Source organism: Necator americanus, chromosome X (assembly GCF_031761385.1).
Source record: "Necator americanus strain Aroian chromosome X, whole genome shotgun sequence".
In the NCBI taxonomy this organism is placed as follows: Eukaryota; Metazoa; Nematoda; class Chromadorea; order Rhabditida; family Ancylostomatidae; genus Necator; species Necator americanus.
This window is the reverse complement of record NC_087376.1, coordinates 8,589,704-8,612,419: the sequence shown is the minus strand read 5'-3', so window position 1 is coordinate 8,612,419 and position 22,716 is coordinate 8,589,704. Positions and strand designations below refer to the sequence as shown.

The 22,716-nt window shown below is 41.1% G+C and overlaps 3 protein-coding genes across 4 annotated transcripts; 1 reads left to right on the top strand and 2 right to left on the bottom strand.

Annotated features, from left to right (window-relative positions):
* Nucleotides 1–15,219: 15,219 nt before the first annotated feature.
* RB195_021878 (uncharacterized protein) lies at nt 15,220–16,112 on the top strand (the record flags this gene model as incomplete). The annotated part of the gene is made up of 5 exons (XM_013443659.2): nt 15,220–15,249; nt 15,344–15,496; nt 15,649–15,764; nt 15,907–15,982; nt 16,035–16,112. The coding sequence occupies 5 exons, from the start codon at nt 15,220–15,222 to the stop codon at nt 16,110–16,112; spliced, it is 453 nt and encodes a 150-aa protein (XP_013299113.2).
* Nucleotides 16,113–20,581: 4,469 nt separating this feature from the next.
* Nucleotides 20,582–22,177, bottom strand: RB195_021876 (uncharacterized protein; the record flags this gene model as incomplete). 2 transcript variants are annotated; one of them, XM_064208805.1, is made up of 3 exons in its annotated part: nt 20,582–21,067; nt 21,196–21,995; nt 22,063–22,177. In XM_064208805.1, 3 exons carry the CDS (start codon nt 22,175–22,177, stop codon nt 20,582–20,584), a joined length of 1,401 nt encoding a protein of 466 aa, XP_064064685.1. The 2 variants fall into 2 exon arrangements, with proteins under 2 accessions (XP_064064685.1, XP_064064687.1); XM_064208804.1 differs by lacking the exons at nt 21,196–21,995; nt 22,063–22,177 and having other exon boundaries at nt 20,582–20,968.
* RB195_021877 (uncharacterized protein) lies at nt 21,157–22,005 on the bottom strand (the record flags this gene model as incomplete). Its single annotated transcript, XM_064208806.1, has 1 exon — nt 21,157–22,005. The coding sequence occupies one exon, from the start codon at nt 22,003–22,005 to the stop codon at nt 21,157–21,159; it is 849 nt and encodes a 282-aa protein (XP_064064686.1).
* Nucleotides 22,178–22,716: the final 539 nt, after the last annotated feature.

Genomic DNA, 22,716 nt, shown 5'->3' with positions numbered 1-22,716 from the left:
AAATATTGTATGACGGTGATGATGTGGGAGCAGTGAAGCACAGCTGAACACATATATATGTATATACAATAGCAAATGAGGAGCAGAAAATACAGTACAGTAACCTAATTCGAATCCGAATACTTGTAGGTGTAGAATGTATGGACGGTGAATGACAAAGCAAACTAGTTTGTAAGACGCGCCAAACGTGTAATAGCTGTCTCCAATGCAAAGCGCCAGCATTTTAGCAGTGTAATGTGCAAGCATACTTATGCTGTATAGAAAACAACACTCTCAAATTCCCCCGTCCAGAAACGGCTGACGGATTCATTTACGGATGAACGAAGACGAGAACACAAATACGACAACGTTAACATCGAAGAAGTTCACGCATGCGTATCAACATAACAAAGATGCATAGTAAAATACGCATACTAATTATGCACACACCTCATCCACCGCCCACACACACGCACGAAGCTCTATGGGAAATATCTTAGGGTGTCGCGCGCGTCGCGAGTTGAGCGCGACGCGGCCGGCACCTCACATCCTCGGCGGCCCCCGACGCGAACACCGCCATCGCCCAAGGTTGCCCCCATCAGCACATCGACTCACTTGCGTTTCACATTCAGTTCCGAACCGATTCACTCTCAGTTCAATTCAACGACGAAGGCCGAACGTACGTAGCCGAATCGTTGCAGTGTGGAACCAGATGCGTGACGCGTAGCGTTCTGGATGCAAAATAATGTGAGCAATTGTCCGTAATAGAGAATACTTGACTGACGTGGAAGGAAGAGGAGGAGTCATTAAGTCATGTCCTCAATGATTATCCCATTGAAGCATTTCTGGATCCGTTCTATCACCCGTCGCTAAATGTTCGCACATTGTTTATATGACATTTGGCGCCAGTGTCACAAACAATATGAACCTTCATGAATCGGTTGATAACAGCCAGATGATACTACGGAATACTCGGGATCAGGTGATAGATGAACAATGTTGGGTGGATTTCATTTTCGTGACAAAGTATGGGCAAATTTCTATATTTCGGAAGGAGTTTCCGAAGAAATTTGCAGAAATTGCTTAGGAATCGTTTTCTTAAGGAATTCGCATAAGAATAAAGCGCAAACGAGAACAGATGGATTCGTTAACGTGGAACCGAGCGTTTTCTTCAAAAAAGCAGTCACAATAGACGGGAATTTTTCCAAAAATTCTCCGATACGAGTTGAAAAGGACAACTTTAGCAGCTCTTTTGCAGTAATTGATGTATCTGCAACAACCGCTGTGACAAAAGCTTTTTTCACCAAAATAAACCAATTTGTTCGCTCACATCCGCTGAAATGAATATGTTTCAGGTTTGTGTACGATGATTATCGTTTCATTTCTACTCAAAAGAATAGTTGAGTCAGAAGATGACTGAAGTGGCGAGTCATCAGCGGCAAAAAAAAAACGTTGGTTGTTGTAAGCGCAACTGTCGTGACAGTTGACCGAATTGCTAGGAACACGGAAAAAACGTCGGCACAAATGTTCCACACACGTTCAACACACGTTCATGTATGAAAGGAAAGTGTGACTTGTCCGCACGTGCGACGATTGACGGATGCGGCACATTCCGAATATGTGGACGTATCTGGAACGAGAATGTAGTAAGTGTGAGTGTTACGAATCAGCTAGAACAAGAAGAATACGATTCTCAACCACCACGATTCACGGCCGGACACATCAAATTATGATCATTGTCAGCATAAGTTGAAAACAAATTAGCTGAGATGTTGTAGTAGTTCAGCAAGAACGAGTGTTGACCATATGTTTGGAAGAGATTATGGATGCTAAGGAGACCCAGAGAGAGACGATCTCATTGTGCGGAGATCGCCTCTCTCTGGGTCTCCTGTGGACGGATTGACGTGGGTCGACGGAGGAACCAGTTACGTGAGCGGAATCTTCAAGAAATAGAACATTCAACGACAGTATGCGCAGACGAAGAGCGGCACAACGTCGACTGCATGTCATAATAATATGCAAACGGTAATTGTTACTTATGAAACAAAAAAAATAACTGGTGAGCGAATAAATTCACTGCAGTAAAGCAAAATACAGCATCGATTGTAATCTGATAATAATAAGAGGGAGATTCTCATCACGTCTGACCAATATATGTGGGCGTCTATAGGCAAAAGTAATCGTTTTAGAGAGTTTTGTTGAATCAGCTACCTTGTTTGCTAGCCGATTCTCTTACGTCTATTGTATGTACAGGAATTTTCCCGGTGGAAAAAAATTTAACTTCCAATAAATGAAACGAGGCAGAACGATATTGTACAAGATATAATTATTCTTCCTGATGGGTGATGGAACTGACAACTACAACTATGGTAGTAAAAAATTGAAAAATGATGAAATTATATAAATTAAATAATTAACTGAATGTATTTCCAAAAAAAAAGATAAATAAACGATAGGAGAACTTGGAGAATATTAAACTGTAAACTTTTAACTTATTTACTTATTAAACTTATAATAAATATTAAATGTTACTAAATTATTAATATTAAATGTATTAAACTGTGTGTATATCGGAATATGTGCATGTTACGGTTATAAATAGTTTTATAACGATTATAAATTATACTATGATTATGAAATTTTTAATTTATGAAAAGAGTCTTCGTAAGCAAACTGTTGAAAAAAAACATTTCTAATTAAAACCAGTTATTTTTTTTCTAAATTTTTTATTAGTTTACGAGAAAAAATATGCAAGATTTTTGGTTTTAGTACCGTTTTAAAATCGGTGAAAAATATACTACTACGAACAAAAAATGGTCATCAACAGAAAGATTTATCGCCTCGTAGGGTCTTTGAAATGTCACATTCTATTACAAACGAAGCACTGATGTTAAAAAGAAAACATTCGGTGCAAAAATGAGCAAATTTATAGCTTCTCAGGATAATTATATCGTCCTTAACCGTTTTAGATTGTTGATCCAAGTGCCGTGTTAACAATAAATTCAGTGGTTTTTCGATTCTATTGATTCTTGACTAGTAATTCTTTTGAATGAAATATTGAATCAAAGGACATTGGAGTAATTTCCAAACACCTGTAAACTTGCTAGTTCATGTTATTCCGGAAAAATGTCTTCTTACATTCTTTACAAAATTGCAACACATCTTTTAGAAATAATTTTTAAAAAAAGGCGTCTCCTAGACTTTATAAACTCCAGTCCGTAATCAGTAGGTCACAATAGTTTACAGTTTAATAATTGTAATGTAGTGGGAGTTGGACAGTGACATTACTATTTTCCATATTACATGTATTACCATATTACAGGTCTCTACCAGTATTTTGTAATTTTTATTTCTTTGCACTCATCCTTCCTATTGCAGCTCATTCATCCAGGGAATTTATTCCATAAAGACTAGTCAATACTACAAATTAATTTTGTAGCAATTAATTTTTAATTAATTTTGTACCTACTTTTGCACCTCTCCTCTAACCTTTCATAGTACTTCAGCTGTATATTTTCCAGAAAACAACTTGTTTAATCAAATTCTCAGCTGATTTGTTGATAATCAGGAGCCGTCCGGTTATTTTCACGATCCTAGATTAAGGAAGAGAAATTAGGAGCATGTTATATGAGTCCCATTCAAGTCTATGGGATTCACAAGAATCTTGAGATTCTGCTTCTGTAACGTTTCTTGATGAGTTTTACGGTTGAATGACAGTAGCAGAGGCAAGAGAGGTTCAGAGGAAAGCTGGTTCAGACTGCTATTAGAATACCAGCAACCGGTTCGAAAATCGTATATCTTATACCAGATAGCGTCATTGCATAACTGCGTTTCAAGAGAAGAGTTGTAACAGATGCGACATTTTTACAACGAAGAAACTGTTATATTCACATTCGTGTGGCACTTTATCCTAATATATTGACATACGGGCTGGTATACATAGTGTAGCGGTTAGAGGTTCCGCTGCCTGCACGATCGATCGGAGGTTCGAGTCCGCCCTAGTGCTTACCAAGCCTTTGATCTCTTCGGGATCGATAAATTGGTACCAGACTTGTCTGGGAGGATAAAAACACTGACTGGACACATCGGCTGGCCCCCGCAAGTTATTGCATTGGCCAGTTACACGTTCGTAAACCTCAAGCGATTCTGAATTGAAGTGAGCGTGGGGGCGCATCCCAAGCGAATTGATTAATGCGAGACACTTTATTCTTTTATCCTTATATTCACATATTCATTTATTTATGTACGTAATGCACCGCAGTGGAGGTGAGCGGCTGCGCAATTCCTTTGAAGAGAAAAAAAAAGATTAGCTGAATCTCGGCAACCAAAAGTAAGAAAAATTAAAAAGAAAGAAAAAAACCACTCTAATGGAAAATAGATGAGAAATCAACTTTGGAACAACTCAAATTTGTTACAAAATAGTAGTCTGGATATGATTAAGATTTGCCTCAGCACCGTTATGCATTTTTTTCTTCTGGAAAACAGTCAAAAACTAAGAAATAAAAATAGTCAGACACAAGATAAAAAATAAAATGATGACAAGAAAACAAGAAAGCCAGAAGTTATTAATTCTATGAACGACTAACAGAGCTCAAGGACGAAATTAACGAATTTGAACGTGGAAAACAACCACTTCATGAAAGAAACTGAAGGAAACAGTCCTTTAAAGCCAATTCGTTCTTTTCTAGCGTTGATTTTAACTGTGGCTCCACAACTGATACGTAGCCTGAGAAGAGCCTCAGGCGTTTATTTAAAGGCATCACCCCACGAATCTGAGGTGGTGCAGATTTCAGGTGGAGTATTCGTATACGGGATGGGAGACTACGGAGAGGGAGGTGATTCCGTCCATTTCTTGCTAATTGCCGTAAAAACGGCCCGGAAGATGCGGCGCCGCACAAGACTGGCGCGCTCCAATCGAACCTCTTGTACAAAATGGTGCGCCAAAACGAATGAAGCCGTATCTTCCGAGCCGTTTTTTACGGCAATTAGGAAGAAATGGACGGAATCACCCCCCTCTCCGTAGTCTCCCATCCTGCATACGAATACTCCACCTGAAATCTGCACCACCTCAGATTCGTGGGATGATGCCTTTAAGTAGATGCTCGCCAGCCCCGTTACTTGCAGCAAGTGGCACACACTAACACATGGAAATCATGTTCCAGATGTTTACAAATCGCTGCCCAATTAAATCCCCTCCAAATCAAAAAAAAATCTTAGGCTAAGAAATAACACGCTGAAAAGAACGAAAATAAGAATTTTAGCGCAAGCGCAGATAAAATCCAAAGAAATAAAAGTATGTAACTGAAACAGAATTATTCAAAGAACCAGATGAAGAGGAAAATGAACAACAATGAAGCAGAAACAAACACAATTGCAAGTTCAGAGAGCCGAAGGAAGAAGGAAGGAAGAAACACAACGAAGAAAAATGCCTTAAGCAAAATCTGACATGTCGAGAATATGAGGGAAATTCATCCTAGATAGAGTATTCTCAAAGCAGAAATTATTTTTGGAGTTATAAATTTTCTGAGGATGTTCACCAATCGAATTAGCATCCTTAAAAAGAAAGAGTTATTCTAAGCTGATCTAGTTTTTCACTTTAACCTCAGGCTGTGTTGAGTTCCAGTTAGTGCTTTTTGGTGGATCTTCGGCAGCATTTTGCTCATTTTCCATCGATATAAGGTTTTTGGATAAGTATCCAGGGCTATGTAAGTAGTCCTGAAATTCCCATTTTATAAACAGTCAAAAGCGAATGACGGTGGCCGATGTTGTGGCGCCGGTACTAACCGTCGGTTTTTCAGCGTTCGTGCATAGTATTGTGCTTACACCTCTGTATCTCAAATAAAAAGCACGACTGTTCAAAAATAGGCATCAAGGATGAGAGTGTTTAAACTCTTCCGAGTTTTCTAAAATCCTGAACTGAGTCAAACATGATACGTCTATAAAAAGTCTTCAATTCCTGACTTTCCAAACTTGATGTGAAAAGCTGTGGGCAAACTCGAATCATAGAATGCGCATGGCAGTAAGGAATTCTTGTAAATTCTAAAATTGCTGATTTATAGCCTCATACAATAGAAATGGCGGCTCAAATTCTGTCATGTTTTAACAACAGAGAAGAACCACAAAGGCTATTGTAGAAATTCTGTACATTTGTGACAGGAATTTCGCTTAAATAGGAATGGAGACAGCTAATAGGAATAGACCGTTCATTGCAGAGAAACGAGAAAACTTGTTCCAAATGCCAAGAACATCAAAAAAAAGGAACGGTTTTAGTTGAGCACAGAGAAAATATATTACCTTTACTGCTACTAAAGTCATCTCCCATCACTTTCTGCACTAATACAAAGGAGAAACAGAAGTAGCTGGACCTCTTTAGATTTTGTTTTGTTATTGTCAGTGTAATATCGTTATGGCTATCAAACGTAGAATAAAAATTGTTCCTTCTGGATCAAAGGAAACACTCATATTGAGATCAGATTTTGACAAAGTAGGATTTAAATGTGTTCGTATCTAATTTTTTTGTAACCTACTCCTACGATCTTGAAATCACTCAAGATTTGTTTCCTTGGCCACTTGTAACATACTTGAAAATCTTGAACAAGTGTTTTTTTTTGAGTGTAGGTAATCAATCGGTCCGAGAGAGAATATATGTGATAGTTCGATTTACAGCAATATGAAGTTGTATAACTATTTGATGACGTCATCGTGAGGGCACAGTTACGACAGTGTTGGTGTATGTATGTATTTGCGGAAAGTTTTTAGTTGAGGAGTACAACCTTATTAACTTGTGTCCCAAATTCCGTTCCCGACGGATTCCTCCGTTGCAAATCGACGGTATCGTTGCTTACGGGAAGAAATTAAATTTTGAAAACACCTATGAGAAGCAGAGAAATAAGCCGCTGATTTCAAATATACTTCCAGAATGCAGTCTTGGCAAATATGTTAATTGGTAGCAGGCGATGTTTCGCTGCCTTCGTTAATTACCTGCACACCCTTGCAATCCTGGCATTGGCATATCCCGCGGTTACATCTCCGCGGAAGGAACAAGTATTCATAGGATTCGCACTTGTTTCTCAAAAGTGGACAAAATATTCATGTTCGTCATTCTGCGGTAGGCGAATTGATACCAGATATGTCTGGGTGGACAAAACACTGACTTGACACAGCGGCTAGCCACCGCAAGTCATTCTATAGGCCAATTACACGTTCCTGAACATCAAAGGATTCTGAATTTTAAGCAAACGCATCCCAAACGGACTGATTAACACCAGAGACTTCTTTTGTGCGCAATCGGAAGTCATTCAGAACATTTTATTACCCTACATCATTGGTCGATCCGAGATTTCCAGTGTCTTCTAACCTTGACGATGTTGCTACTGAAACTGACTGAAAGACAGTGAAAAAGTAAAAAAAGAAAAACTCTTCCCCATGTTTTTAGCACTGATATTGCGTAGTAGCTCAAAATAAACTTCCTTTTCAAAAACTGTTGCAATTAATAGTATAATGGTATAAGTGAGTGTGATTTACATTATTTTGAACGCATCCTAGCTCTGCTTTATCCACTATACATACTTAAAGGCACCCCACGAATCTGAGGTGGTACGGATTTCAGGTGGAGTTTTCGCACACGGGATAGTCGATTATGGAGAGGGGTGTGAATCCGTCCATTTCTTCCTAATTGCCTTAAAAAACGGCCCGGAAGATGCGGCGCAGCACAGGGCTGGCGCGCTCCAACCAAACGCCTTGTAGAAAATAGCGCGCCGGATCGCTCGAAGCCGTATCTTCCAGGCCATTTTCTACGGTAATTAGGAGGAAATGAACGGAATCACCGTCCTCCCCATAATCTACGACCCCGTATACGAATACTCCACCGGAAATCCGTACCACTCCAGATTCGTGGAGAGATGCTTTTAAATAGGTCTCAGTTAGAAGAATACATCTGTGTAGAGCTTTTATAGAACTCCTCATTTTTAGGGCAGTACTGAGCGGGCGACCATGGACGTCAGTGCCACACCGTCAGTTTTTCAACATTCATGCATAACATTATATATTTCTTCGAAAACAATGTGAATATCCAATGTACAGTAGTGCCAGAACGACCTGAAGCTTATTGCAATGGTGTGAGGTCGAACTGGCGTGACGGGGCCTTTACTCATCCCCGAAGTTCGATTGGAGCTAGCGAGGGTCCCATCTCGAACGCAAACGCTTGCCCAGTTCCAGAATGCTTCCGTTCAGTTTAATTCAGATGTATGTGTAGTTGGCACCTGATCTGTTTAGTGTGTCCAACCGGATGAATTAATTGTAATTATCTAATCATGCAATTTTGTATGTATGTAATCTTGTAATTATGTACCTTCGATTGAAAAAATACAGATGGAGAGTGACTGTGTGTCCAGCACAGAAAGGATTTACGCCGCGGCAGACTTGTCGCATCCATACAGTTGAATTATTTCAATGTAGACTATAGAACTACACATAGAGCAGTTAATGGTGAGAACTGTGCAAAACAAAAAGGATAAGGTATAAAGTCAATGGTGTATCCATCCACTTGGGGTGGGCCAACTCGTTTCACTGCAATTCATAATCGTTGAAGTGTTTGGAACTGACGTTATCCTATACGATGACTTGCGGAGGCCAGCCGATAATAAAATGAGTGTTTTTATCCTCCCAGAAAAGTCTGGTACCAATTTACCGAACCCGGAAGGATGAAAGGCTTGGTTGGCGCTAAGACAGTTTAGAACCGTCGAGCGTGTGGCTGCAGCGGACCTCTAACAGACAGCGTCACACCAGCCCCATTAAGTTCCAATATTGACCTCAAAATATCGTAATCGAAGTCTGAAGGGCGACACCACCATGGTTCGTCTTTCAAGGTCACATTTCCAAGACGGAATTTTACAAATCAATTTGTAACCGCCAGGTCGGGTGTCAATCCCCCACCATACACATCGCATATTTTTTAGGCTGGCTGGCTCCAGCAAATTGTTTAAATTCCGAAGCATCACATATGGTTTTTTTGATTCTCTATTTTTATGGTGAAGAAGAAATTGAACGTAACGTACACAACACTAAACTACTATCTTAAGACTTACCTAAATTCTGACTCCGTAGCGACAAGAAAACTCACTTGTTTGCGTAGTCAATTGCATGCGTAAATAATAATAATCGGTGCCATGTACCTATTCGGAATCTATTTATGACTCAACTTAATATTTCAGCGGGAATCATCACAAATATTGCGTTTACATGAAAGATCGCCTAGCTAAAATTCTTATTGAAATAGGAAGACTAATAAGTACTACGTGAGAGACGTATTTTCTTCATTAGTAACTTTCTATTTCCTCCTTACAAACAAGTTTTGGGAGATGAGGGTTAGATTTATCGAGGGAGTTTTCCTTTGAAGGCAAAGTATCAGAAATTTGTCAATGTTGGAATCTCTCCATGGATAGGTATGGTTAGAAATGTAGTATGAGTGTGATCACTCTCAGTTCCTTTTAGTTAATCAGAAAAAAGCGTGCGAAGTAGCTTTGCGTGATCTCGTCTTCCTAACGATGCAACTTATTTCGGTTGTTGGAAAATCTGCAATGCGTCGACGATTGCGCGGAAGGCCCAGCCTCTGCTGCACCACCTTGATCATCTCCTCATCTCACCATCCTTGATGCTCGAACAAACGCCAGCAACTTGCCCCAATCGCTTCCAGAAGTTGTCCAATCACTTCTGCTTTTGCGAGAAGCACTAAGAGGATTAAATCTTTCTTTGAGAAATTTTGTAAACAGAGCTTACCAGCAGGACGGTAGTCATCCTGTAGTGCATTTAAAGCAGCGCGGAACTTACTTACTGTGCTCCCCCAAGGATTGTCGTTGAAAAGCAATACGTGGCCGATCCACGTCATTCCTCTTTTTATTGACAAATCAGGCGCCATCTCCAATTTCGATAGATGTCTCAGAGTTGTACTTGGATACTCCTGTTCCAATCTTATGAAATGGTACCCCCTAAAATCACTTTTTCGATCGAGCGTTCAATGACGCTGATTGCATCTTCCTCTTTCCTACAAAGTCCCCAATTTGCTGAAGCAAAGGTCGAAGAGGGAAATACGGTGGTGTTAAAGAGGTGAGGACGGAATCCAATCAGAACTAAGCCTAAGCCCAAACCTAAGCCTAAGCTTAACCTCAAGCCTAAGCCTAAGAAAATGATTCAAAAATGATGCAGATTCTGCTAGTTGCATATTTGAGTCGTATTAGTTGGATTGACAATGTTGAACGACAACGGAGTTGTTCGCGATCAATCCCATAAAAAATCGCAATGTCGCGGAGACGAGACGGCTCGAAATTGTTAGAAACGCTCTTCATGAATGTTTAGAGAGAACTAAGAATGATCGCATTCATATTCGGGATCTGTACCTCTAACCGTGACTTTCCTGGGGAGATTCTCCCATTGTCGAACTTGTGATACGTTGCCTTCAAAGGAAATCTCTCTCGCCAAGTTTATTGCTAATCTTCTAAAACTTCTTTGTTGGGAGGGAATGGAAAATAGTTAATGTAGAAAATAAGTCTTTTTCTTAGTACTTATAAATCATGCCACTGCAATGCCAATTTCATATAGCCCATCTTTCATATAATACTTTTGATGGTCCTCCACTGAAAGAAATGTCCAACCATGCATGAGTGGTAGGAACATCGCACGCACCACTTCCCGAGGAATCCGAGATGTACGTGAAGGATTCTTTGGAATCAAACAAGAATTTGCTACTCGGTTGGCAATAGCGTGTAAGTAATTCTATTTTTCGGAAAAGAAGTCTAGCTACCAGGTAGCTTTCCGTATGCTGAAAGGAACTCTAGCGAGACTCATGAGGTAAACTTCCTTCCGGAGAACACCATTAATGCATACTACCCAATGGTGCATTTTTCCTTAACCCCACCCCCCTCCAGTTCCAATAGTGGAAATGTTGGAGAACAGAGTGACACACATACCCACTGAGAGAACGAGAACGGCAGAGCAACAGCTCCGGAGCAGATTTTCTGCAAAGCGTGATTACAAGTACATATGTGCGCGCAATGTGAGCGGGAATAGGGTACGGTGGTTTTTTCCTGATGGGGAAAAAGAAGCAGATCGAGTGTGATGGCAAAGATATGCCAAATGACAATGATATATGTATTTTTGATATTCTTCTACGTGAATCATAATGGGAAACAACCCACTTTTACGTTCTTGAAGTTAGATAAATTCTTATAATCCAAAGACTCCAAACCCACGGAATTTCGTGGAGAAAAGATTTTTCCTCGCAATTATTTTAGTTTGTCCATATATTTGTTGAGGGCACCAGAAACAACTGTTTTCGCATTGGATGGAAGTTAACCTGAAATGAACAGAACAATCTATATGCCAAGATTCAAGGAAAATCGAACTTTCGCACTTCTGGAACAGAATAAATGTTTGTATTTGAATCGCGAAACCTGTTAGTATGTATGTTGACCCTAATAAAATCCAATCTCGCTGAAATACATTTTAAATCCTCTTAATTTGATGGAAAGGGCGGGTGTGGGGCAGTCAGTAAGGGCAGCATGGTCGATGGTTCGAAATCGCATTAGTGCCACCTAAGTCTTTGATCCCTCCAAGGTCGATAAATTGGTACCACACCTATCTGGGAGGATAAAAACACTTACTTGATCGTTGGGTGGCCCCCGCAAGTCATTGTATAGGCGAACACGCGTTCCAGGATCTTCAAGGACTATGATTTTCAATAAAAACGCGTTGGCGTATCCTAATTGGATTGCTGCGCCAGCGACTTTATCCTTGTGACTTTTGATCTGATGAAGACGTTATTGTCTCCTACAAAAACAGGGCCCACCACAAATAGTTCAGAAGTTGATGATAATCAATAAAATAAAGAAATCACTAAAATTGACGTCTGAAGAGAAGCGGTTGCCTCATACGTAACTATCGATCAGTTAGTATAGCAGCTTGAAACGTTTTCATTTCTTTCCATCAACAAAAAGTTGTTGAAAAACAAATAAAATCAACATGATTGAGTCCTAGATTTGATTATTAAAGAGGAGATCAGTGGCCATTTGGGTCTCGGAATATCAGTGGATAATTGATGCCACTCTTGTGTTTCACACTGAGTTCTTCTTTTTTTTCGCAATGTCTTAACACTGTTCACACCATTTTCAGAATCTTCAAATAAAAAACTGCCCAAAACTGATGCCACTAAAATACTGTCAAAAAAGGAATTACCATTTGAAACAGGAGATAATAAGTTGAGGAATAAATCGCGTGGGCTTCCTTTCTTATCAAAATGAGGAATGTAAACAAAAATAAAAGGTATTTCCAAAATGTTATATTTTGCCCGAAAAACAACTTTTTACTCCCCGAGGTTGTTACTACTTCAACAATCTAATTTAACTGACTCCTAATTTTTCAACCATCTCAATTGGAATCACAGGTGTACAATGGAGTATTTTAGACACTTTTTGCTTTTTTTTGTTTTTTTTTCTCTGTTCTTGCATTTAATCCAGACGAGAAGACCGCTGAAGCTGAGATTGCTGTTGTGCTTGAGAGGAAGGAACGCTTGAAAACTGCGCAAGCTGCGCTCAACGTTTGTCCTTGCGCTCCGAAATTAGGAATCTCGACCTCGAAAACAAAAAAAAAAACATTGCACATCACCAACATCGTATTCTCCATTGCTGTTCTTCTCATTGCTTCCAACAACTTTCTCTTATCGCTTAGCAGATTTTCTAAGTTTTTCCTTTAGATCTTACTAGATTTGTTGCCGGTGCTTTTTCATGTTTTACAAGTCTTGTTTGTTCTTCTTTGAAATTTCTCATCCCTTATTCGATTTTTCCTAGCATAACATAAATCTCAGCAACTCTCTCAAAAGCAACTTCACCAGCCTTACCACCTCGCAAAAAAAAAACCGTATATCGAAAAACACTTCACTTCAATGAAAAACAGGAACCAGTAAAATCAACAAGTTAGTGCAAGACTATTTTGTAGAATGAAGAATTGTCTTTCGAGCGAAATATACAACTTTGAAGCTTCTTTTTTTCATTTTTCATTTTTCTTTCCGAAAAAAAATTGTCAATGATTTATTCCTCAACTTAATAGTTGATATAATTACCATGTCCAGTGGCTTCAGAGGAGTGATCTCCGCAAAAAAAAAAAACTAACGAATGCTACTACGATATGTTGAATAGTGAATCAAAACAAAAGCATTACTCTCTTTTGTATAGGAGATAAGAAAGTAAAAGATTGGACCATTTCGACTCCAATAATCCATTGTTCGCAGTTTACAAGTAGTCTCTGCTCCGCGCCAGAAAAGGAGAGATCGGGGCACAGTTGATTGGCAACGAACAAGATGGAAGAGAATGGACGAATCTTTGAAGGACAAGTTACTTGGATTTCAACGTTTTTTGACTATTCTTCTTATTCTATAACTTTAATTGATTATGAAGGTAAAAGTAAAGGTAAATAGAATCAAAACTGTGCACAAACTTAAAACTTCTCTTAAATCATTCTATTTTATTCAAATAGCAGTGAATAATCTTGTATCCAAACCCATCAACTTTGCTTGAATGTGAGCTTTCTTGTCTTATGGGTTATAGGTGATCCTCTAGAGGTTTAGCATCAGTTGAAGGTACCAAGATACCACAAATTTGACGGCGATTTTTGCGGGGAATAGGAAGAGATGAGCGGAGCCACTCCGGATCAGTAGTCTACAACCCAATTTCTAGCTACCTACATGAGGTTTGTGGTGTCCTGCCTTTAAAGGGCACCGTACCACGAACTTGGAAATGTTTGGCATCACGATCAATCCCTACTAGTTATCCAGAAAAACGGCGTTGTCGCATCGAACACTCTGCTAGGCACCTAACAACGTGCCACGTTTGCGAGAACAAGTATTCAGGTGGCCTCTGTAAAATTTATATTTTTTTCTGGGTACCCTGTGAAATTAAACGTGATTGCTCTACTGCATATTCGTGCACAATATCATTAATCCTAGTTATTTGTGGAGATTCAGTAAACAGTAGACTTGGGATTCTCTTTGTTGGACGGATAAGGCATTTGATCGGACAAACAACGTTGGATTCCTACCTTTCAGCCTCTAAAGGAAGCTAACTCGGAGGAACGTTCGCCAAGAACAAAAGACTATATAATATTATATTATATAACAAAATAGATTATATAACAAAAGAGAACATCGTGCTCAGCTCAGCGCAAGAAGACAAATACTGAATCATCGTCACTCCGAGATTTTTTGAAAGACCTACTTGGAATATTCGTAAAGAAATCCCAACATCCTCGCTGCCTTTGGGACGACGAATCAACAACAGAAATTATTCCATGTGTTACGACTGAGCGAACCTAAATCCGCAGCTTCGCAGCATCATCACCGTTAATACGGTAATTCACGGCATTAGTGACAACGAATTCTTGGACCCGATGATTTCTTATGCAAAAGAAATCATCGGGTCACTCTTATGCTTACGGCCAAGGTGTTGTAAGCATCCGACTCGGTTGTGTACGTTGTCTAACAGGCCTACATGTTGTGGATCCCTGCAACATCGGGCTTCAATTTTAAGCTTACCACAGGACTTCGTGTTTATTTCCTTTAAAAAATAAAATCCTCTGAAAACGGATGGATCAGTACCCATTTTGTTAGTAAACAGAACTGAAACCTTCTTATTCATTCGTTATATTTCGTTGATCATCGCCTCTTCTTTGGACACTTGTTATTTCCCAAACGGGCGGTGTAGCGCAATCAGAAAGAGGTTCCGCTGCAAACGCGATCGATCAATGGTTCGAAACTTCTCTAGCGGGAACCAAACCTTTCATCCATCTGAGGTTGATAAATTGATAGCAGACTTGTCTGGGAGGATAGAAACACTTAATACATCGGCCGACCCCTGCAGGACATTGTGTAGATTAGACACACGTTCGTAAATCTCAAATAATCCTGAAGTGAGCGCGTGGGCGCATCACAAGCGGATTGAATTTGGCCAGACACTTTATCCTTTATCCTTCATTTTCCAAGTTAATCACTTTTAAATTGCAAAATATCGATTTTTCTCGCATTTGATTAGGCAGTTCATTTTAGTTATATTGAGATATCTAAATAATGCACTGAACATTATGAAAGTACACATTGATGAAAGACTGACAACCGGCCGAACCGACCGAGTGCACTCACAGACGTGCAGGTTGTGCCGAATATAAGGCGATCAACGGAAATACGTTCATACACAGCAAATGAATGCTTCTACCATCACCATCCTTGCGGTAAGTACGGATGCAATGTGAGCCGCGTGGTAACCTAACGACTCATGCATATTGTAGGATAAGATATTTCTGCTGACGAGAGAACGATTTTTAGGGTCTCTCTCTCCTCTTCATAACAACGCTCACAAATAAACAAGTGGAAGAGATCCCTACCAGTTGTACCCGTGTTGCTGGGAAAAACCATATCAAACCAACACTTCGTGGAGCTCTTCATATAATCATGAAAAAGAAGAGCAAATTTTTTCGCGTACGGTTTTATTCCTCAGTCTTCTCTACTATTTCAGTCATCCTTACAGCTATATCGATATTTGCTCGGAAGACTTATTAGCATATTTTTAAAAGAAATTTCTTCTCCTTTCTCTAAGTAGTGTAATAGAGTTTGTTTATTAATGAATTCAGAAATACGATTGCCTTCTCGAAAAACAAGCTGAGGTAATCCTAAACAACAATTTTAAACTCAAGGATGACAGAGTGGGCTGTGATGGCCAGTCACCTCTAATAAGGGAATATGAAAGGTGTGTAGTGCCGTGCCAATTTACCTGATCTCTAAATAAGTGACTCGCAAATTTGTTTTCCCTCAACTTCAAAGAATGCCTTGTAAGAGACCGACGCTCCGCACACAGAAAAGTGCCAAAAAATTGTTGGACTAATTTTCAGGAATAAAACAGGGAATGGGAGAAAGCATAAGATCTTCAGCGAAGGTATTAAGGAGTGGATGAAAGAATTTAACAAGGTGAGGTGATATATGAATTAAGTCAACAGGATGAAGTACGAACTATTTGCAGACCAAATGCTTTGGAATATATGGATGCAGCTTAAAAGAACTTAACACCTCTTTCCATTTTGCTTGTGCTTTTCTTTAATTCTCGGGATCCTGATAAATTTTTTGATATATCGTACTCCTCTGCATGTGTTAGTAAGCAGCTGTTAAAAAATAAGTTCGTAAGAATATGAATGAACCGTTGATAGCATTCTACTATAAATCGATTTCCCAGTCTATAATTTCGACAAGGAGACCTCTTTGACTTTGTTTCTTTACAGTCCCACTTCCCGGACACTACTGCAACTTTCGTAGCAGGTGGTTTAGGTGTATTGCTTTTAGAAATAGCATAATTGCTCAAATAGTAGTCAGCTCTTCATGTAATGTAGCCGGCAATAATTGTGAGAGGGTGAGTAAGTAGCTCTTTTTGAGCTAATATGAAGGACTTATGACGTGTTGTTTGAGGAAGCGGCGCGCCTTATCACGCAGTGAAGAAAATATATGACTGTGTCATTCATGTCCATTCAATTGGATGCTGCAAAATTATAATGTAGTAAATGATAATAACCAGTTGAATAGTTGAATTTTTCAAATGGTGCACGCTTGATGGTACGAATGCACATTCTTTAAAAACCGTATCACCTTCGTCATCTGTGCTCTTGTTCGACAGGGCACGATTAATACTTCCATTTGCCCCGATCGCGCACCAGGGTAGCCCTGTGGCTTCTCTTCTCACGAAGGATGCGAAGAATATCAGATCCTTGGCCATCAAGACCGCGATCTTCCTGCAATCCGTTTGATATTCTTCTTCGATCTTCGATAGCTGGCGTAAGACTGTACTTCAAATCCCCCTTTTGCTTGCGCAGAGCAGAGTACTTCTAACATCATCCTTTTAATTGAGTCTTGTATAACGCTAATTGCTTTTTTCTCCTCCTCACGAGACGCTCAAGATTCAGAAGTATAAGGTAAAGCATGAAGAAAGGTAGTCTTGAATATTTGAGCACGGAGCTAAATGCTTTTGGCCATCTTCACTATATCCCTGATGATCTTATATCCACACCACTCGAACTCTTCCATGCCAGCTCGGAGGTGAGGTTATTAAGGATACTAATTTTTGGATCTGAATATGCATAACTGGGGCATTCCTCATTGCCATCCTTTCCTCGTGAGCATCATCTTGTCCAGAATCAGCTGGAGACCGATCCCTTTTCATCAAACTCGACAAGAATTCGTTCGGCCTGATTTATGGTGTACTATGTCATCAGCGAAACGAAGACAGCGTAATGGCCACAACTTTCACCCGACGTTATACCGTTCTAGTCCTCGCTTTACGTTCACGGTCTCAAGAGTGGGCCTGAGTGTTTTGGGTGAGATTGTGTCACCCTGTCCAATCCCTCTCTTTACATCGATTGTGACGTTATTGTAGAATGTCCCTCTCTTTACGTGGTCTGTAATATTATTGTACAATGGGAGAATGTTGGTTTTTGTAAGTTTCGTGAAGTCGCCATAGAAGCCACGAAGTATCATTATGTTGTAGAGTAGGAAGGCTTTGGTTGTCTAAGACTTTTATGATCTCTTCCGTCTCAACTGAATCGAGGGCTCTCTTTAAGTCAATGGAAAATTGAAGTCTTTTCAAAACCGTGCTTGCTCGCACTGCCGTCGTTCATCTAATGTTCTTATGAAAATTTTCAAGATCACTCTTGTGAAGAGTTTGTAGATGACAGACAGTGAGGAGACTGTTATTTGCCGATATCATGAAAAACTCTTTTCTTTTACAACGACACGGTCTGTCCCGGCTTTCATTGCTCGAAAACCCTGCATTCGGAGATTGAAGAGCATCGCTAGTGTTGATAACGACTGGCGGGAGATCCTTCAAATGTTCAGACCTGATTTGTCGGGATCGAGTGAAGCATGATTCTTTAACGTCATCATGGAATGAGAGATCTCTGGGATGACATATCCATCCTCCACCAGATGGTGAGCAGGCAAGTGGAAGAGGCCGTCGAAGAGATCTGAGAAGAAGTCGTGAGTGATGTTCTCCATCCTCTTCCTCAATGCTGCTTTTTTCCCTATGGTCGTTCCAAAAAGCTATCATTTTTACATTACAATTTACGACGTGCCGACGGATTAGGTTATTCTCTTCTTTGCCTCTGACTGCTGCAGCCAATACTGCTGCTCTTCTCTCTTTGAGATCTTCCTTTATCGCTTCTCTGCAACACCTAGCGAGCTCGGGCGTGAATTCGCGGTTACTCGCGCACCTTCATGCTGACGTATTAGGTCTACAATTTTATGAGATAGGCGTCCTCTGTTGGTTTTTAAACACTTCGCTTTGCTCATACTGCCGTGAATGTATCCTATAAGCCGATTATATCCGTCGTCGATGTTGTCCATTGCGGAATCTTCCCAAAAGCCGAATAGCAAAACAAAGAGGTCTCTACAATGGTGGTTTTGGGACTTCCCTTTGTGAACTTGGCGGTTTCTCTCTTTTTAGTGTGAAGCAATATCTTTCTCGAAGGAGGCAATGGACCGATCCCGCAGAACTCGGAACAACAGCGATATCTGTCAGGCAAAACCTTTTACAAAACCTTTGATGGTGTGGTCAATTTCGTTACGATACGTTCTATCTGGCGACTCCCACGTCTAGCGAAGAAGGAGATTATGCAAACTCCTGTGGGTGGCCTTAGTCGCCGTGATAAACTCGGAAAGTCTCTCCTCTTGCTAATTCCATTGCAGGTCGTAGATCCTGTATTGTTGGAGGACTTGTATTGGGTTTCGGTTGTTGACGGTCTCGTATTATGTGCCACGCGGGATATTACTTAGCAACTTTATTCAGCACCACCTCAAACTTGGGTAATTAAACCATAACATTAACGGTAACTAAGGCAAGCAAAGCGAGCAAATGATTAACAGTAATAAAGGCAAGCAATACATGTAGGCAAGAAGAGCTAGCAAAATTATAAACAACATGAAAAGCAAGAAAAATGGCACAATGAACTTTCTACGGCTATTTATATGGTACATTGAGGGCGGAGTAGACTATTATGATGTCCTGTACAAGCTAACACAAAGAAGTACTCGGTTGGCTTGTAAACATCTTTGTCCAATGAATCATTTTTTGCTACTGCGAACCTAAGGACTACAAATTCGGCCGCCAGACTGCGCTAACTCAAATTACATTATGAATCATCGACAGATAAGCATTGCTATAAAACACAAAAAGGCAGCTATTGAGCTAATTAAGTAGTATCACGTTCGTGATAGATCCTGTGATAAAAACTCTCTCTTCTTGCTAATTCCATTGCAGGTCGTAAATGTGAATTTTCCAAGGTTTTTTTCTGTTGCCAATTCTAGCGTAGAAGTCGCCGACGATAACCTTGGTGTCATCTTTCCTGTAACACTGTAACTTCTTCAGGTCTGTGTAGAAAGATTCAACTTTTTCTTTGTAGCTTGATGACGGACGGAAATAAAGACGTTAATCCCCATCTTCTCATCCGTAGACCTTCGATTTGGGTCATAAGCTGTTCGAAAAAGTCGATGTATTTGCCGTACTCTTGTTGACGAGGACGCCAACTCCACCAACTCCTCTACTGTCGCATGTTCCTAGGAAGAGTTCTTCTTTACTTTGATATACGCCATTGAGAGGGTAACATCGTCTCGTTTTGTTCAGTCCGATACCGTACTTAACCTTCCTGACTTGCATCATCAGATCTTCAATTGCAGAGGCAAGCGTACGACCGTTGCAAATACAGATCGTCTTTTCCGTTTTGGGATCCTAAATGACTCTCGCCGCTACCATGCTGTCATCCGAATTCGGGAAAAGTTTTTCTTCTAGTGTATCGTGCATGACGTACTTGACTTGACTTAATCGGCGGGTTGATGTCATTGCCTGACGCGATTACACACATTTTCACCGAGGTGCGCCTTCCTTGAACACAGCTCTGTCCAACCTTCTCGATCTTCTGCGAGAGCTTGCACAGAATCAATCTATTCGTTGCTATTCAATACTCTGCGAAACATTACGTCTCGCCTGAACTGCCTATCCACGCCGAGTGTCCTCAGGTCCTCTGTCACCACCTCAAACCAGAAATTCTGTTTTCGGCCAAGTCGCTCTTTCTAGCTTGAACACGACAAACTCCTAAGGACTCGTTGAACAAGGTGATCTGCCGATCTCCTTAGTATATGAACAAAGAAGCGCAGACGATTTACTTTAGCCACTTTCGATGGCGGTGCAAGATGTTGATGTTTTCCACGTGCAATCAGCCGGTATATCACATCACTTTATGCGTAAAGATCTTCATTGTATCATATCCTAGGCGAAAAGTAGCCAAGTAGCTGCCTAAGCAGCTTTCGTTCCGTGCAATCAAGCCTCTACGTAACCGTTGATGGTGCTGCCCAAGTCTCCGATCCGTACATTATGATGGGGCGAACCGGATAGGTAGACTAGCAGCTTGACTTCGTTGGTGATGGGGTTCGACCAAAGGCATTTCGTTAAGGAGTTAAATGCAGAAGTGGCCTTAGCGCATCTTTGGTGAACATCCCTCTCGTAGCCGCTGTTGTTCTTCAACGCACAGCTCAGGTAACAGAACTCACGACGAGTTCTATGGGTTGTGCGTCTACCCTGATACCTGTTCGAGGTCTCGAAGAAATCCACATCTGCTTGCATTTATCAGGGCGTAGACGTAGTCCATGGGCTGCAGCCAGCTTCGATACAAGGTTGACAACATGTTGAAGTTTCGTACTGCTTTCCGCAAATATAACAACATCGTCAGCGTATTCGAGATCAGTCAAGGGGCACCCAGATAGTGCTAAGACAATGTCAGCAGGACACTGGTCGACTGTTCTACGCATAATGTCGATGGCGAAATTGAACAGGAAGGTTCCTGCCTCTGCCCCCTGTCTTACTCCAATTACCGCCTCAAACGATGTTGTTCGAACTACAGCAGTTGTTCGCTTATTCATGTCATCAAGCAAGCAAACGAACTTTCCTGATACTACACGCGGAGCTCGTTGATAAGACGGCCTCGGTGAGGTGTCTCCACGAATCAGGTAACCTTTCGTCTATCCATACCGAATGGATGATCTTTGTCATCTCATGAATCCCAGACGGAGGAAGACATTTCAGCATTTCTGCACTAATCCCGTCGTCTCTACCAGATTTTCCATTCTTCATTTTTTTGACTACGGACTAAAATCTCCGACTTGGTCGGTGGTTCCTTGTTAACCGCATATGTCGGCCTATGAACGTGTTCGAGTTCAGGAGCTGACGGTACTAGCCAGTTCAGCAAGGTCTTGAAGTGTTCTCTCCAAATTGGAAAGGTTGCTTCACCGACAGCTACTCCATTGGCAGTGTTGAGGACAGGATATATTACAGGACATATTTTCATTTTGCCGCTACACTGTTTTAGTAGAGCATAGGCTTTCCGCGGATTCCTATCCTCCCACGCCTTCTCAAACTCCATCGCTCTTGACGTCCACCCGTTATCGCGGTCTTGTTGCAGTTGACGGCGCAGCTTCCTTCTAAGACGCTTTTCTTGGTTGAAGTCACCAGCGCTGCGCACGACACATACAGAATTGTACGTAGGATTTGTTTCCGCAGATGCAAAGACAAGCTTCTTCCACGGCAATAGAGCCGGGAGCCTTTCCCTTGCAGCGTCCTGGATGCACTTTGTGAAGCAATCCGCATCGCTGAGATTCTTCCTTGTCCGTACCCCAACATGAATGGACACACGTTGGCGGAATTTCGTTCTGCATTCTTCGTCTTTCAGACCTGCTATGTCTATTTTTGGTTGGAGGGGAACTCCTCGGTTTCTCTTGTTGAAGCTGAGAAGAACTGGATGGTGGTCGGAGTCGAATGCGACGTCCCAAACAGCTCTAGATTTTCGGGTATCTGACTGATAAATGTTCCTTGCCAGAACGTAGTCGAGCTGAAGTTTAAGAGTCCTCATCTTCCGCTTGCGCTGCTCTTCAGTTGTTAAAAGGGTTGGCCCTTGCCACATGAGCTGATGGCGTCGATGAGAGGCCCGTGTGTTCGCATGAGTCGACCAGACGGTCACCGTTGTTCGACGTTCTCTCCGCTGAGTAGTACCATTTTCCTAGCACATCGGATTGCTGTTTGAGTCCCGTCTTCGCATTCGCGTCGATTCCGATGATGACACCTGCTGGCTTCATATTTTAGACATAAACTCAAAAAAAAAAACGTTGTCCTCAGCGGTTTCCGGTGAGGTGCGTGAGCACTTATGATCCAGAGTTTACGTCCTCTGCGATCCCGCAGTCGTACAAAGGTGCATCTAGACGACATTGAGCCGAATTCCTCCACCAGTTTCTTGTAATAGTTCCTCACAGCTGTCGCGCAGCCACCTACTTTGTTCTCATCATCATCGCAGCAGATATGGTGTAATTTTCGATGCTGATGGCGGGCCAATCTCTCATGTGTGTTTCCTGCAGTGTAGCAAAAGGCACACAGTTATGGGCTTTGGGGATGTGCTGGACGACAACACCTTTTTGCAATGCATGGGAATCTCTCACCACATAACAGTGCGGGTTATATAGCTCGTACGTTCCCTATGCGTACACTCGAATGCCTGATTGCGTTTGGTTGAAGCAGGACCACCACGTGCAGGTAGCAATCAAACTCGTATACGCGGCCCCAAGTATGGTGGATAAAGTTGTAATACTATAGGAGACATAAAACACTGGCCTAGTCCGTC